This window comes from Bison bison, unplaced genomic scaffold (genome assembly GCF_000754665.1).
Source record: "Bison bison bison isolate TAMUID 2011002044 unplaced genomic scaffold, Bison_UMD1.0 scf7180017864508, whole genome shotgun sequence".
In the NCBI taxonomy this organism is placed as follows: Eukaryota; Metazoa; Chordata; class Mammalia; order Artiodactyla; family Bovidae; genus Bison; species Bison bison.
The window spans coordinates 14,232,981-14,251,235 of NW_011495064.1; the positions used below are offsets into that span (position 1 = coordinate 14,232,981).

At 43.7% G+C, this 18,255-nt stretch overlaps 1 protein-coding gene across 1 annotated transcript in view; it reads right to left on the reverse strand.

Moving 5' to 3' along the window:
• Positions 1-18,255, reverse strand: part of VAX2 (ventral anterior homeobox 2) — a 29,754-nt gene that overhangs the window by 2,665 nt on the left and 8,834 nt on the right. Inside the window, exon 6 of the mRNA XM_010829880.1 lies at positions 4,207-4,394. Coding sequence (XP_010828182.1) covers positions 4,207-4,394 — 188 coding nt within the window. The remainder of the gene's footprint in view (positions 1-4,206; positions 4,395-18,255) is intronic.

Consider the following 18,255-nt stretch of genomic DNA (forward strand, 5'->3'; position numbering starts at 1 on the left):
GTGTCACCGTAATCCTTTCCCCTGCTGGGAAGTCTTCTGGGTTCTCAGCCAGGCACCACCTCCAGGGACCCTTGAGTTTCAGTTCCCATCTTTAAGATAAGGACAAAAATACCTGGGTTGTGGCAGAGATCAAACATGAAATCCCTGGGGCCCACACTCGTGTGAGGTGTACAGCTCACCTTCCCTGTTCCTACCTCTGACCTGGAGGGGGAGGACAGACTCAGAGGCCATGGTTCCTTCCCTGGGGACCCTGAAGATGCAGCAGGAGAGAGATTGACCACTCCCCGCAAACACAGGGCAAGTAGGCACGAAGGGAGCGGCAGCAACAGGGCGTCAGCCACCACGGGGAGCTTTCACAGGGGCTCCTGTCCTATCCTGTCCTGGGTGTAACAGGGAGGGGAGGGCCTGCCTAGAACAGCACCTGGTACGCAGCAGGCAGGCAGTGATATATTTGCCCAAAAGTATCCACCTGCCAATGCAAGAGACCTAGGAGACTCGGCTTTGAGGCCTGGTTGGGAAGATCCCCTGGAGGAGGAAGTGGCAACCTGCTCCAGTATTCTTGCCAGGAAAATCCCATGGGCAGAGGAACCTGGCGGGCTACAGTCCATGGGGGCACAAACAGTTGGAAACGGCTGAGTGACTGAGCACGCACGCACATGCATGGGAGAACATGCTGAGAATTCCAGCCATATACACCTGGCAAGTTAATTAGTCTCTCTGAGTTCAACTTTCTGAAATGGGAGTAATATTACTCATAAAGTCATCTTTTTTTTTTTTTTTTTAGTGTTTTGACTGCGTCGTGTGGCCTATGGGAACTTAGTTCCCTAAGCAGGGATCAAACCCACGCCCCCTACAGTGGAAGCCTGGAGTCTTAACCATTGGACCACCAGGGAAGTCCTGAAATTCAGCTAACTTTTTATTAAAATTAGATGAATTAATGAATATGCCTGCTTTACATTTTGAGCATGTAATTTAATTTCTGTGTGCCTCCATTTCCTTCTCTTTAATATAAAAATAATAAAGAGCCATTCTGTTGTACTAAAAAAAAAGTACACTTAGTTTTTGTCCCTGGTTCTTGGTCCAGAGCCTTTTGAGGTTCATAACCAGCCCTCTCTGAGCGCACCTGAGTTTATGCTAATGAGGTGACTCAGGGTGGACCCCTCGTTTTAGAATGGGGGTTGGTCACAGAAAGACAAGACCTGTAATCAGAGGGTTGGAACTTTTATTCCCTTCCCTCCAGAAAGCACAGTGAGGCTGGAGACTGGGTCGTAAAGACTCTTGAACGATGACGTTTCCTCCATGTATTCTCCCCTCTATACCTGGTTCTATGCATCTCTTCTGTACGCCTATTTCTGAGTTGTATCCTTTATGATGGGGTTTCCCTGATGGCTCAGTGGGTAAAGAATCCACCTAGCCAATGCAGGAGATGCAAGAGACGTGGGTTCTTCCCATGGAGCAGGAAATGGCATTCCACTCTAGTACTCTTGCCTGAAAAATCCCAATGGACAGAAAAGCCTGTTGGGCTCTAGTCCAAAGTGGTCACAGGGAGTCGGAGATGACCTAGCACAACATATATGCATGCATCCTTTGTAATAAATACCTGTGTAGAAGTAAATAGAGTGTAAAGAGTTTTCCTGAGTTCTGTGAGTCATTCTAGCAATTTATCAAATCTAAGGAGAGGGTGTGGGAACCCGCGCTGTATAGCTGGTCATAACCTATAGCGTGGGTGTTACCTCCAGGAGTTAAGGTCAGACCTGAATTGAGTTGTATTGTCGGACTCCCAGCTGGTATTGGAGAACTGGCTGCTGTTGGTGTGGGAACATACCACATAGTGTCAGAAGTGGTGTCAGAAGAAAAACCTCACACCTGTTCTACGAGCTTGTGGTGAGGACTAAACGAGTTAGAACACATTGAGCACTTAGAACAATGCCTGGCACACAGGAAACTCTCAGTGTTAGTAATACTGTACATTGTCTGCCGAACTCCAGGACCAGGGGAAGAGGCAGGAGGCTGGTGAGGACAATCAGCTGGTTGAGGGTTCTCTGCGGGTCCACGGTGTGCCCAGTTGTGTGCTGGGCTCCCCAAGGAGGCCTGAGGAGCAGACATGCCCTTCAAATACATTCTTGTTTTGGGGAAATGCATACAGGTAGGTGCCCACCACACCACACCACACTACACCACACACACACACACACACACACACACACACACACACACACACACACCACACTTTACAGGTCAAGCCATGTAGAACAGGTCTTGCAGTGATGTCAAGAAGGCTGAGGAAGGCTTCCTGGAAGAGAAGGGACTTGGCTTTGACCTTAAAGAACAGATAAAGGTGGCCTGTACTGGCAGGGCAGGGAAGGATGAGGACTGAGGAGGAGTTGCTGGCCTGGGCATCTGAGGTGCCCTTGCGAAGAAAGTTTCAGAGGGGGGAGTTGGGGGGTAAACTACGTGAGGCAAAGGGAAAGTAGGCTAAACAGGAGGAGGACCCCATGCCTACACCTCAGACCCTGGTCTGGGGGGTCTCCTTGACTTCCTCTACGAGCTCTGTCCCGCCTGGCCACTGCAGGCCTCCTGGACAAAGCCTGGCTGTCCAGCCCAGCTGAGCTCAGCTGGAGGGAGGGCCCAGCCGCCCCAGGCCACCTGCTGGGCCATTTGGGACTCTACAGGGGCGGCTTTCAAGACAGCAGCCCTCCCAGCCGCAATCCTGACCTCACTGCCGGGTGGGGTGGGGGTGCCAAGGCCAGGGCGGCAGCGGGCAGTGTGAGGAGAGCCTCCCCCATCCTCCCCAGACCCATCTGCTTCCTTCTCCTCTCCTTCCTCTCCTCTTCCCTTCGTGCGCCCTGGTTTGGCCCTTTTGATACATTTATTGGTACTTCAAGCTCTTTACCTGTAGCTAGACTTAGAGTCTCTGAGTCTTTTTTTGACAAGCTCCGGCATGGTTGCCCAGTATACAGGCAGCATAAAGGGGCCAGATTGCTTGTCCTAATCCTAGTTCTGGAACTTATTCGTTGTATGACCTTGGGCATAATAACCTCTCCTGGGTAAAATGGGATATTCCTGGTTGCTACAATCACAGGGTTGTAGGGGTTAGCAAACTAACATAACTAACTTGGAACAGTGCCTTGGCACAGTAAGTACTGGGGAAGTCTTATTATTATTACTACCACTTTTTTGTACCACCACCACTGCACGGCACACCCTTACAGGATTTTAATTCCCAGACCAGGGATTGAACCCAGGTCACGGCAATGAAAGTGTGGAGTCCTAACCACTGACCCCCAGGGAATTTCCCACTACTACTGTCATTATTATTTAGATCTATTAGTTTGAATAATACCACTCCAATACTTTGGCCACCTGATGCAAAGAGTCGACTCACTGGAAAAGACCCTGATGCTGGGGAAGATTGAGGGCAGGAGAAGGGGGTGACAGAAGATGAGATGGTTAAAGAGCATCGCCGACTCAATGGACGTGAGTCTGAGCAAACTCTGGGAGACAGCGGAGGACGGGGAAGCCTGGCATGCTGTAGTGCATGGGGTCACAAAGAGTCAGACACAACTGAGTGACTGAACAACCACCACCACCAGTCTGAAATGCCTCCATTCACACAGAGTAGGTGCTCAGTTTACAAAAGTCTTTCCTTTGGGTTGGGCAGACCACTGCTAAGTGCTAAGCCCTACCTGGGTGAAGGGGGAGTTCAGACCTTTTCTCTCCAACAGGAGGTTCTAAGGCTCACTGGGATGAAGGGAGGATGGGAAAAGGCCCAGAATGTGGAAACAAGAGGTCCCCAACCCCCATTTGTAATGCCTCATCTCTTTCCTGAACCTGTGCTCCCAGCAAGCCAGCCCTGCCCCATGCCTTTCTGCAGGCTCCCTCCTGCACCGGCAAACACCCTCTTAAGCCACTCCCTGCATCTTGAATGTCTCTCTCTCCTATCTCTCTGGCCTTTCCCTAAATTCCATCCAAAGGGCCTGATGGATCCAGAAGTGCCCCACTACCCCACCCCCACTGGCAAATGCCAACTTTCTCTTGTCAGCACTGTGTTTATTTGCTCTGGTTTACCAGTAACTTTAAACCTTTCCCTAATAGATGTCTGAACTCCAAAGCTGGGTTTCCGGGCAGCAGCCCACGGGCCTCACACCCCAGGGCGCTCCTGGACTGCCAGGGTAGCGGTGGAGCAAGCTGGCCCTGCCCTTTTACCTGGGTCTCGGAGAGGTTCAGCTGGCGGGCCAGCTCAGTGCGCTCACGGCCCACCACGTACTGGCAGCGCTGGAACTCCATCTCCAGGCGGTAGAGCTGCTCGGCCGTGAAGGATGTGCGGGTCCGTTTGGGCCGGTCCAGGTCCAGGCCCTTGGGCAGGACAATTTCTCGGATGGTTCCTTTGGCATCTGCAGGGGTCATGAAAGGAGGCAAATTAGTTCACTAGTTAAGGATGTAACCCACCAATGAACATCTTAATTAGAGGCTGTGTGGGACTTCCCTGGTGGTGCAGTGGTTAAGAATCTGCCTGCCAATGTGGGGGACACAGATTTGATCCCTGGTTCACAAAGATTCCATATGCCTCAGAGCAACTAAGCCTGTGGGCCACAGCTACTGAAGCCTGGGCACCCTAGAGCCTGTGCCCCACAACACGAGAAGCCATCACAATGAGAGCCTGAGCATTGCTACTAGAGAGCAGCCTCCTGCACATAGCAACAAAGACCCAGTGCAGCCAAAATACAATAAATAAATAAATTAAAAAAGAGGTAGCATGATCAGATGGGAAGCTCCTCAGTTCTGGGCCGGGCCGTGTGACCTCTGACAAGTTGCTTACCCTCTCTGGGGCTAGCCTCCTCAATCACCCAATGCAGTACGTTGTATCTAATGGGTATATGTATGTGAATGGGCCTCAGTACAAACGTCAGGTTTATTATCCAGCCTGGGCAGAAGGGACTCACTCTGTCTCAGCCAGGGTTCTCTTCCTTGGCAGAATAAGAAACAAATGTAAAGAGAAAATACCAAGTCCTCAAGAGCAGAGGAAAGGATGGTTTAGAATTGGATATGATCAATCAGATAAGGCTTACTGGAGGAGATGTCCAGAGCCAGGTCTTAAGCCCTGTGGGTGTGTGTGTGGTATGGATGGGTGCTCTCTCTATCCACAGACTCTCCTGGGGTCCCTGAAGAGGCTCGCTGTTGTAGGGTGGAGCTGGGATCCCCAGGAGGAGCCTGAGGACCACTGCCACCACATCAAGCTGCTGGGGTGCCTTCCAGAGGGGGAGTTTCTGCCACTCCCTGTGTGCTGAGTCCTGAACAGCAGGGCCACCATCCTGGTCCCTGGACCAATGTCATCCATGCATGGCATCTCCAATATTTTGAAGCCTATTTAAGAGAGGTTGAAAACATGCAGCTAACATTTGCCAGATAGTTCCACTTAAAAAAACTCAGCTAAAGCAAAATTTCCTGGAGGTGGGAGGGAGGATTTTAAATATATATATCAGCCTTAAGTACAGAGGCAAAGATGATCCATGTTTGAATCACACACACTGATGGCTTCAAGTCTAGTTATTAGAAAAGTTTATGTCAAAAATTAGAATGTGGAAATATGCACCATCAAATTCCACATGTGTGCTCACGTCCGACTCTTTGCAACCACATGGACCAAAGCCTACCAGATTCCTCTCTCCATGGGATTCTCCAGGAAAGAACACCGGAGTTGGGTGTCATTTCCTACTCCAGGAGATCTTCCCAACCCAGGGATCCAACCCGCATCTCCTGTGTTTCCTGCCTTGGCAGGCGGATTTTTTTTTACCACTGTGCCACCTGGGATTTACCAAACCCGCCCTTCCCCCTCCCACACATGCTGTTGATAATAATAAAGCTAAACTCACAGTAATTTGCCATTACAAAGGAAGATCAGGCACAGGTAACAGGGTTGTAGGAACTCTACCCCTCTCCAGAGGGCATACACAGTGAGAGTTTGCAATATGGTCAGAAGCTTTAGCAGCCTTGGCCGCTCATAGTAATAGCTGACGCCTCTGCAATGCATGCTCTGGGCCAGGCACCGTTTTAAGTGCTTAAAGCTTCCCCATGTCTCAGTGAAGTTGGAATTGTGATTATCCCCATTTTAGAGATGGGGAAATGGAAGTACACATTTTAAGTATCTACCTAAGACATACTGACAGTGTTTAAAAAACTCTAGAAACACCTTCATTTTACTTGATGAATACCCTCTTTTAGTAATTCTTAGTGATTCAATTAATAGGTTATAGTGAAGAGATAGGTTATAGACGTCATGGGTAGAAAATGGAATCCTCTGACTGGCTCATCATTGCCCTGGAAGATGTAGGAAAGGAATTGCATTTGGCAGGTGCTGTCATGAGGCTCCTTGTGAGCCATAAGACTGCAGAACCTAGTTTTAGAATCCCTGTTCTAAAGGGTGAAACTGAGATCTCTCCCTCCAAGTCCTGTAGTATATTTTATGAGACTGGTTCTGCCTACCTCCTACTAGGGCCAGTTAATGTTCCCTCCTCCAGGATGTACTTTATTTGGTTGCATTGGGTCTTAGCTGTGGTGTGTGGGATCTTAGTTCCCCGACCAGGGACTGAACCCGAGTCTCCTTCATTGCAGGGTGAGTTTTTATGCACTGGATCACACAGGGCAGTCCCACTCCAGGGTGCACTTTGGCTCTTCATAGGCTCCTGGCTCAGCTCACAGGTCATACCCCCGATCTCAGAAGTTCAAACACCTTCGTGTTCTCAGTCAACCATCAGGGAGAAGGTGAGCCTGGGGATGCAGTCATGGCCCAGAGGCTGTCCTCCCCCAGCACTGGGCTGGCCTTTCCAGGGCACTGGGCAGAACGCAGCACAGGGATGGGAGCCTTGCTCTCGGCGGGTTGGTAGAATCCGGCTTTTTGGGACAACTCAAGCTTCCCCCCTCCAATTCTTTCTACATTCAAAATGGGGGGGTTAATGTTTGTGGCCCCATTGTGACTGGGTCCCCTTTGCTCAGGTTCTAGTGTTTCCAATTGTGAGATCAGGCTCAGAACTTTCCTCACAACACCCAATGAACCCATCTCCAAAGGCACTGATTTTTATTACAAGTATCTTGGGGGGTGTGAAGAGGAGAAAGGGTGATGGATGTCATATATGGTGCTGGAAGCTTCACATCCTCTTCCGGGTGAGCCTCTTGGAGCCCACCTGAAGCCCTGAGCTTGCTCCTGACCACTGATGTCAAACCATACAGCCCTTCCCCTCCTTTCCTCCTTGTAGGGGAGCTAAAAGGGGCATTCCTGCCTCAGGAAGCAGCCGAGGGCAGCCCTCCTCCACAGGGCCAGGACAGGCAGCAGCATGGAATAAGCACCTTAGACTTGTCCCCAGATATCCCCAAAGTGAAAGTCGCTCAGTCATGTCCGACTCTTTGCGACCCCTTGGACTGTAGCCCGCCAGGCTCCTCTGTCCATGGAATTCTCCAGGCCACATACGGGAGTGGGTAGCAGTTTCCTTCTCCAGAGGATCTTCCTAACCCAGGGATCAAACCCAGGTCTCCCGCATTGTGGACAGATTCTTTACCTTCTGAGCCACCAGGGAAGCCCAAAGGGCCGTACAAATGAGCACGTGAAGAGAGGTTCAACACCACTCGCCGTCAGGAGAAAACAAATGAAAACCAGGAGAAAAATGATTAGAGGAGCGAAAATGAAAGAGTGAGAGTGCCAAAGGCTGGTGAGGATGCCAAGAAACTAGATGCCGCGTTCATCGCTGCTGGGAATGGAACATGGTGCAGCCACTCTGGAAACTGACTTTTAGGCAGGTTTCCTAAAAGGGTAAACCTATATTGACCATGGAACCCCGTAATCTCATTCCTGGGCATTTAACTCAGAGACATGAAATCTTAGGTTCACGTCACACCTACAGGGGGATATTCACAGCAGCTTTACTTGTAAGAGCTCCCAAATGGGGACAGTCCAGGTGTTCCTCAATGGGTGAACGGATAAACAAACCGTGGTACAGCAATGCCTATAGACAGACACAACAATTTGGATACATCTTCAATTAAATTACACTGAGTGAAAAAACCCAAGGCAGTGCTTCAGATTATGTACGGTATGATTCCATTTATATTACATTATCAAAATGACAAAGTTGTAGAGGTGGCTAACAGATGTGCTGCCAGGGGTTAGGGAAGGGAGACTGTGACTACAAAGGATGATGTTTCTTGGTGGCGTCAAAACAGTTCTGAATCTTGATTGCCGTGGTGGTTATATGGATCTGTAAGTGTAATAAAATGTCACAGTACTATATATAAAGAAAAACGTGTATGCAAAAAATGGGTGAAATCTGAGGAAGGTCATGAACCTGGTTAATTATATTGAATTAATGTCAATTTCTGGATGTTGCTCATGTATTATAGTTAAATAAGATGTCACCATTGTGAGAAGCTAGGTTGTGTTGCAGGTATATAGGGCTTTTCTACCATTTTTGCAACTTCTTGTGATTCTCATACTATTTCAAAATAAGACATTAACAACAACAACAACAACAAAACATGCCCAGAGGTTAGAATGATGTTTCGTCACAGAAACTGACAAATCTGTTTGTGAAAAGAATACAATAGCAGCTCCTCAAGTGCCTCTGCATTTCACTCATAGTTTGTAAGATGATTTAGAATGATACATAAATAAATCTTTGTCATTTCAAAAGTTATGCAGTTATTTTAGTGTTTACTAGAACAAATTTAAATCTACGATTTTACATACTGAGCATGAAGCCAAAAGTAGACATTTCATTTGAAAATATAAAATATTCTTTCCACAAACAGATTTGTCAGTTTCTGTGACAAAACATCATTCTAACCTCTTGGCATGTTTTGTTGTTGTTGTTTGCTAAAATATTAAGTAAATAAATGAAACATGCATATAATAGAAATGGTAATGGTGGGATTCAAATTACTGAATATTGGGAAAAAATGAAATAAGGAGTATACAACTAGAGCCATGTATACAGAGTGACAGAGTTTATGATAAAGGGAACGTTCTATATGTCTAGTCTCTCAATGCATTTAAGTAGATTGAGGACCATAAATTATCCATTTGGAATAAAATTAGGTTAAATTCGTGTCTCACACCATAAAGAACAATGTTTCAAATGGAATAGAGAGCAAATTGTAGACTATAAAATGATGAAGGCATTACAAGAAAATATAATAAGCAGTTTTTTAATCCTAAGCTTGGGAAGAGTTTTCCAAGCAAGATGCAAACTGGGACTGTAAAGGAAAAACAAAGGATGTTATTCAACTATATTAAATCTAAAACCTCTATATGATAAAAGCATCAAAACCAAGATAAAATACAAAATACACAATTGAAAATCTTTTTTAAAAGGCAAACAAATAATATCCAGAATATATAAAATACAATTAAAAGTAATTATTTTTAAAAGGGCAATAGTCTAATAGAAAAAATGGTCAAGTAATTTTTGTGAGCTATTCACAGAAAAGATATCCAAATGGCCAGTAAATATGTGAAAAGATGAACATAGCTTCACAGTAATCAGGATAATGCAAGTCCAAGCAACAATGGATAATTTTTTATCTCCCATAAGATCGGAGAGACATTAATAGAAGATTAATAAAGCAAAGATGCACTGTTGGTGATTCTACACTCCTGTGAACTGCTGGTAGGACCATAAATTGTCACAATCTTTCAAGGCTGCAATTGTCAAGTTTATAGAAGCACATAACTATTGCCCCAGCAATTTTATTTTAAGCATAGATTCATGTGCTCCAAGGTATACATCAGGATATTTGCTGCGGCATTGTTCAAAATGTTGAAAATCTGAAAGCATCCTGAGTGTTCCCCGTAAGGGATACAGATGAACAAATGATGATACATTCATGCCATTCATATTTTATAAAATACCATGTAGCTAAAAGAATGAGACAGTATCCATATAAACTGACATTAAGTGAAAGAAAGTAAGTAGTACTATCCCATTTCTGTAAATAAAACAACTATGTATATTCAACCACTCAACATAAATGTAAAAAATGTTAGTTGCTCAGTCGGTCCGACTCTGCAACCGCATGGACTGTAGCCTGCCAGGCTCCTCTGTCCGTGGGATCCTCCAGGCAAGAATACTGGAGTGGGTTGCCATTCCCTTCTCCAGGGGATCTTCCTGACCCAGGGATTAAACCTGGGTCTCTTGCATTGCAGATAGATTATTTACTGTCTGAATCACCAGGAAAGCTGTAGTAAATGCCTACTATGTGCCAAATAGTATTCTTGTGTTTGAGGATATAGAAATGAGCAAATTTGACAAGGTCCCTGTTCCTGTAGACCTTGTACTGGGGAGAGAGACAGATAATAAATTAAAAAATGAATATGTAGAGACTTCCCTGGTGGTCCAGTGGCTAAGAATCCTGCCTTCCTGTGCAGGGGATGTGGGTTGGATCCCTGGTCGGGGAACTAAGATCTCATGTGCCGTATAGCAACTAAGCCTGAGTACTGCAACTACAGAAGCCCACACACCCCAAGGAAGACCCAGTGCAGATAAAACCAAACCAAAACAAAACCAAAAAATCTAATACGTAACGTAATGATAAATACTGTGAAGAAAATAAAACAACGGGATGTTTCTGACCTTCTCCAAATAGCTAACATCCAATAGTCAGTGTTTCTGTGCTTGCTGTTTTAGCTAGGACCAGCAGAGGAGACCGCTCATCAAAGTCAAGCTAATGGATAAACCAAGGATGCTGCTCGCCAGTGTTTCCAGTTCTTTCCAAGCACACGGTAGGATTGCATTTATTTTCTGCCCTTTGAAATCAGATATGGCCACACGATTTGTTTTAGTCAAGAGGAAGGGATGCAGTCACTTTCAGGGAACATGTCAAAAGCCAGGTCTTGATGTCCCACCTCCCCTTCTCTCTACTGGGATGGTCACAGAGGCAGAAGCCAAGCTGGAGCTTCATCAGCCTGGGTTTCTGAGTACCAAGACAAGCCCCTGCCCACTTGTGATGGACTTATCAAGTGACTTAGAAATATATTTCTTTGTTAAACCTCTGAGATTTGAGGTTGTCCGTTCAGCAAAATCTAGTCCCTCCTACTGACAGAGCCCTCTTCCCTGAATTGTTGCTTTTCTAGGTGGAGTTGTGTGTGTTGAGGGCACCAGGAAGGAGGGACAGCTTAATTCCAGGGCCTCTAGGTGGGTAGGGTCTTGTTAGGGTGAAATGCATGAGTCTAAGCGGAATGAAGGCTGAGTTTTGCTCTCCTTCAGGTCTCCTCAAAGAGGGGTGAGCCTCAGGGGTACCAGGGAGAGTGAATTCCACCCAAAGATCCTTTGCCATGGGAGAGGTGGTGACTCCTGCCTGATTACAGATAGCTAATGCTCTTGACCTCCAGCACTAAAAATGACCCTCTCCCACTACCTCTCCCAGTAAACCCCCTCAAAGTCCTACCCAGACTTCATCCAGGTAGCACCCAGGTAGTTCCTTTACATGATAAGCTGTTAACACATTGATTTTTAAATGTAAAAATGTCCTTTCTGCCTTAATCTACAAATGAAATCTAATCACTATGAAAATTCCTTATAAAAAAACCTCATTCTCCAGTTTACTGGAAACATTGAAATGGAAGAAGAGGTGAGGAAAAACGTGCAAGAATAAGGATAGAATTCTTGCATTACCGTCACTGCAACATATATTACAAATCTACAGCAACTAAACTGGTGATGCTGGCACACGAGTTATCAAGCAAATCCACGCCTATATGAGGAACTGCGATATTATCAAGATGAAATTTCAGATTAGCTGGAGGAAAGACAAGATTACTCAAGACCTGGCTTTTGGACAGTTAGTGCCTCATCTGGAATAAAGACATTTATCTCACACTGCATGCAAAAATATATATAAGATGGATTAGAACTTTAGATTTAATAAATAAATCTCTGAAAGTGGAATAAAAACACTGACGAGTTTTAAAAAATAAATAACAGATTTGAGTACCTAGAGAAAGAAACTGCGGCAGGATGAGAGACAGTTAAAACAAAAGTAACAGATTGGGAGAATATTAATAATACATGCAAAACAGCCTAATGTCTAGTTCACACACAGCCTTTATGGTCTAACGAATAAAGTCAAGCAGTCCAGTAGGAAACTGAACAAATTATATGAAAGGGTTACTAAGAGAAGAAGAAATCCTAGTGGCTAATAAATATGGAAAAATACGCTCAGAGGGACTTAGAGAAAATGAAAGTTAGAATAGAAAAGAGATAAATTTTTTTTCAGATACTTTATCAGACTGGGAAAATTGTACTGGCAAAGGTGAACGAAAATAGGTTTTCTCAAGCTCCATTGGTGAGAATACAGGTTAATAGAGGAAAAGTTTTTCTTGAAGGACAATGTCACAATGCCTAGCTAAATTTAAAAATGTATAGTTCTTTTGTTTCAGAAAATTTACAGAGGTTTCTACGCCAGAGAAATATTGTGTATTTCATAAAGAGCCACTGTTCGTAGCAGTTTGTAGGAAGGGGTGGGAGAGAGGAAAAGCTGAGTGCTTATCAATAGCAACGCTGCTGATGAAGCCACAGTAGAGGCATGCCTTTGGCTGTTATGTAGGCATGAACAAGAATGAGGTGCATCTTCATATACTGACCTGAATGGGTGTCCATCATATACTGCTACGTGAAAACACGTTCATGTGTACAAGCCCAGTGCTATAAAGAACAAAAGGTAAAAGCTAACTGTGTGTGTGTGCATATGTGCTTATACCTATACAGAATTAAACCTGGCAGGATGGACACCTCTCTCTTCTGTTTACTCTGTGGAGTGGAAGCTGGTCAGGAAGCAAAGAGTTCCCCCATCTTACTTCATGTACTCCTTTATTATTTGGTTTTGCAAAGACTGTCACAGTCTCTGCAGACTATTTTAGCAGTGTGCAAAAAATCCCACTTTCGTAATATATAACTTACATATTTATGTTTTCAATTACTAAAGTAAGTCTAGGAGGTTATATCTTGGGAGTGAAGTACCTTGGGTGGGGTAAATGAAGAGTCTTCAACTTTCACTTCATTTCAGCTTGAATTGGTTTTATAATTAAAAGAATATTTTATACTTCAGAAATAAAAAGACATGAGAACAAAAAATAAAAGACAAATTATAAACTCAAAAATTGTAACATACACTGAATTTTTGTAACATAAAATTAAAGAGTATTCTAAATATATATAACATGTAATATATGTAATATTGTTACCTTTGGTTGGAGAAGAACTTCCTAGTTGAGACCTAAAACATACAAGCCCAAAAAATTTGAGTCAAAAAAAAAAAAAAAAACCAATTCACAGCAAGGTTAAAAAAAGAAAAAGAAGAAAAAAGAATGAAAAAGATCTGGGGATGTTTGCAACACATATCACAGAAAAAGGGATCATTTTCTTTCTATATACTAAAATATGTGTATATTTGTATGTTTACATATGTTACATATATGTTATATATTTATGTAGTCTATAAATAGTTTACAACTATAAAAAACAATGAGTAAGTCAATAGAGAAATGGCTAAGCATATGAATGAAAAATTCACAGAAGAGGAAATAAACATGAAAAATAAGTATATAAAAATACACTTAACCTGACTAGTAATCAAAAACACCAATAAAACAAGATTTTTTTTCACTTAAAAGATTTTGCTCTAAAAGACTAAGTACATCCTGGGTTGGGAGGATATGGGGGAGAAATGGTATGTTTATACACAATCTCCAGGAATATAAATTAGTACATTTTGGTGTTTAGAAATATCAATCACAATTTTAAGTGTATATACTTGGATTTTAAAATTTCACTTCTAGGAACTTACCCTGTAATTATATGCATACCAGATATATGTGGAATGATGTTTATTATTTTAAAATTTTTATCATAAGAAATTTCAAACATACAAAATAAGAGAGAAAAGAGAAAAAGAGAGAGAGAGAAAGTATAATGAATTGTGATATGCCTATCCTCCAGCTTCAACAATTATAAACTCAGTAACAATCCTAGCTCTTCTATCTCCCTATAATCTTAAGCAAATCCCAGTCACCATATCTAGAAACATTTTTATCCAGAAAGATTTTTATAAATGTTTTTAATAAATCCTTTTATAAGTATCTTTAGAAAATAATCACAATACTACTGTCACAATTAGAAACATTAACAACTATTCCTTAATATAATAAAATATCTCACTTGTTTTCATATTTTTCGTATTGTCTCATGAGACTTTTTAATAAATCTGTTCAAATTAGGATACAAAGCATTGAAGCATTGTTTGTAATTGTGAAAAAGTAGAACCATCCTAAATATCCATCACCAAGGGACTGGTTAAATAAATATTATTGTATCTGCATAATATAGTATTATGCAACTGTTAAAAATAATAAGGCAGTTCTAGATCGAAAGGTATCTATTAAATGAAGAAAAGAAGTTTGCAAAAAAAACCCTCACTCTTGCAATCTATAACTTATTTATGTTTTTCAATGTCTAGGGAAAGTTTGGGAGATTGCATCTTGGGAGTAGAAGTGTATTATGTGGGGGAAATGAAGAACTTGCAACTTTTACATGATATAGCAAAATGGCACGGATTGATTTTGTAATTAGAAAGAGATTTTATAGTTCAGAAAACAAAAGACATCAGAAAAAAATTAAAGGACAATTTATAATCCCCCAAATTGCAACATATATTGAAAGCAATGAGCCACTGTCCACAATACAGAATTTCTACAAATCAATAAGAAAAGGAATATTTGAAAATTAAAATGGTCACATGAAATGAATTAATAGCAGAAGAAATGCAACTGGCCAATAAACATGAAAAGATGCTCAACTTCACTGATAATCAAAAAAATAAAAATTAAAATGCCACTGAGGAACTTCTTAGCAAAGATGTGTAAGATATATAATCTCTAATATGGGGAGAGGACAAAGGTGGGGGTCTAAATTGCTAAACTTTTCTTCCCCTGAAAGAACAATTTAACATCTATCAAGATAAAAAGTGTGAACTGTGAAAGCAAGACTTGGGGATACAAGCACTTTCAGGCATTGCTAAGGGGAGTAGGTACCATCTTATTGAGGACCCTTGGGCATTATCTTGCAAATTACAAACACAGGTACTCTTTGACCCAGTAACCTATTTTCAGGAACTTCTCTGACAGGTAAGATCCACACATGTGGAAATGACCAAGGAACAAGCATATTTAATGTAGCATTGTATATAATAACAGAAGATAAGAGAAAAGCTAAATGTCTACCATTAAGGCACAGGTAGTATAACATACATTCTGGTCTACCCAGTCTCTAGAAATGGAATACTATGCATTTGTAAAAAACTAACATAAGTTCTTTATACCCTAAGATACATTGGTAAGTGAAATTAGCAAGGTGCAGGAAAAAATATATATAGATACCACCATATGCATAACAAGCAAAAGGAAAAAAAAATAATGTACTGGCTTACAGAAGCATAGACATGATTTGGAATAACATATTGGAAGGCAGTAAATAATGGCTGCCTTTGAGCCCAGTGGGAATTGGAGGATGGGGAAGAAGGATGGGAAAGAGATTTCTCATGTGTACTTAAAACAACTTTTTGATGTTTGAATCAAATGAATCACTATCTTAAAATTAAAGGAAACACATTGAAAATTTGTAGAGTGTAACTCTTTTTTTCCACATGAGTTTTCAATCAAGCTTTTAATGAAAAGATCATAAAATAACAATATCTCATCACTGTACATTAAGACTGCAGGCTCTGGATGGAGAGATCAGTGACCAACTTTACTATGACACTGGAGGGCTGTCCACCTGCAGCTCTGACCTGAAGCAGGAATTCCACTTCTAGGAATTTATCTTTAGGAAACACTCAAGGGCTCAAGACGTGGGCATTGGGAGTTCATTTCTCAAGCTCTCAAACTTTCCCCAGTAATTGAAAAAAATTAATATGCAAGTTATATATTACAAAAGTAAGATTTTCTGCAAATTGCTGTTTTTCACTTGATAAAATTTATTCAATAAATATCTTTCCATCTAGAAGTGCTTCATTATTTTTAACAACTGCATTATGCAGCTATAATTATGCAGCTATAATAAAATTTTATTTAACCAGTCCCTTGTTGTTGGATATTTAGATTGGTTTTACTTTTTCACAATTACAAAGCTTCGATGTACCAGAGGAGAACAACAGGAACATCCTGCGGTGTCTACCTCCTACGTGGTGCCTGCGCGGCGTCTAGGGGACCCGGCTCCAGGGGCGGGGGTGGGGGTTGAAATTTTTTTTTTTTTTTAATGGTAAGTTGCAAGACAGCTTATGTAATGTGTATATAAGAGGGGAGAAATCTACTGAAGCACACCTGAAACTAGGAATGGTGGCTATTTCCGGGAGGTTTCTACCGCCCCCACTTTTTTTAAACCTTGAGACCGTATTCCTTTTTTTTTTTCTTAATTTTTTTTCCCATGTGGACCATTTTAAAAGTCTGTTGAATTTGTTACAATAATATTTCTGTAAACGTTTTGGTTTGTTTTTTTCGCAGGCCACGAGGCATGTGAGATCTTAGCTACTCCACTAGGGATGGAACCCGTATCCCCCCCTGCATTAACCACTGGACCACCAGGGAAGTCCCCATACTGCTTTTTGAATTTAAATGCTCTACCTGTTTTGTTCCCATCTATTTTGTGAGCGTGGTCTTATGTTCTTCGCTGGGTGTCTTCCACCCGTCGAGCCCTGGCTGCCAGCGCTCTGCGGTGGGCGGTGGGGCAAACAGAACATAACAAACCTAACTTTAATTACCCTGTTGTTTCAAGCTCCAACCAAGGAATTGGGGCCTGTGAATTGGGCGGGGAGAAGGGGCGCAGATTTACCTAGTTATTAATATTTCCCTGGTTGGCTCTGCAGCGGAACCTCCCCCAAGCAGCTGAGGAGAACCGGGAGGCTCACTACCGCCCTCCGGGCCCTGCTCTTGCCTGGCCTCCTCGTCCAGACGCTGCCTGCCTCCAGACTGCCTCCGCGGCCCTGGGGACCCAAAGAACGAGTAAAAAGAAGAACGAGTAATAAGAACCACATTTGAGATTTTTCGGGTTTTATATTTCCGTGGCCCCCGAAGTTGACGATTGCACAAAATTCCAAAAATAGGGCGCCGTCAACTTTCTATTTTAACAATTATTCTGTGCTCTGGCATCATCACCATTTCATGTAAGGAACGCCTTTGTAACGTCAAAGAATGAGGTCACTGCAGCCCAGACGTTCTTCCCCGGGAGGGGCGTTGCGGCCTCCTACCTAGTGAAACACTAGGTTGGTTTTGCTTCCTCTAATTCATTCGGCAGATATTTACTGAGTGCTTACTGTATGCACACGGAATCGTCTGGAGAGATCTCTAGGGTTTGGCGGGTGCGGTGTCTACCTCCTACGTGGTGCCTGCGCGGCGTCTAGGGGACCCGGCTCCAGTACCCTCCTTCCTTGAGTTATTCGCCTACGTCGCTCCCTCGCCACTCAGGCCCTGCCGCCACCCCGGCGGGCCAGGAACCTCGCATGTCCCCGCTTTCCAAATGGTCTCTCGGTTGGCTGTCAGCGCCAGCAGCCCTACCATGTTGGTCTGGCACGTAGTTGCTCAATCGCTCAGTCGTGTCCGACTCTGCGGCCCCGTGGACTGTGGCCCACCAGGCTCCTCTGTCCATGGGGTTTTCCAGATAAGAATGCTGGAGTGGGGTGCCATTTCCTACTCCATTGGCACATAGTAGGTACTCGTTAATGTTTGTGGAATCAATCAACTAGAAAGCGAAGGGCAAGATGATGGGAAAACGTGGGTGAGTTGGGTCAGGGGATTGTATTGGGGTTGGGGGTGGCAGTAGCGTCTCACAGTCGCGCCTCCTCCCCGCCCCATCCTTGACCCGCCGCGCTCGCAGCCCTGGCTTTTCCAGGTTCGCCCACTCTTCGGCTTTGTAGGCCAGATTGCGTCCTGGCGCCACCTCTTCACTGCCACCTTGGCACCCCTAGCTGAGACCCTCCAACCTCCCCCCTCCTGGAAGCGGACGGAGCGGGGCAAAACAGGCGCGCAGACCACCCGGGTCCCGGGGATCCTGGGTCGGCCCACTCGCCCCGGCGTCCTCTGTCAGAGGTTTTCACACTGGGGTACGCAACTCCGCGGGCTGAACTGCCGGGAACCGCTACCCACTTTCCGAGGAGGGTCAGGCCGATCTTTAGTTTATACTAAGCAAACAGGAAATAAAGACAAAATTCATATGCTTCCTA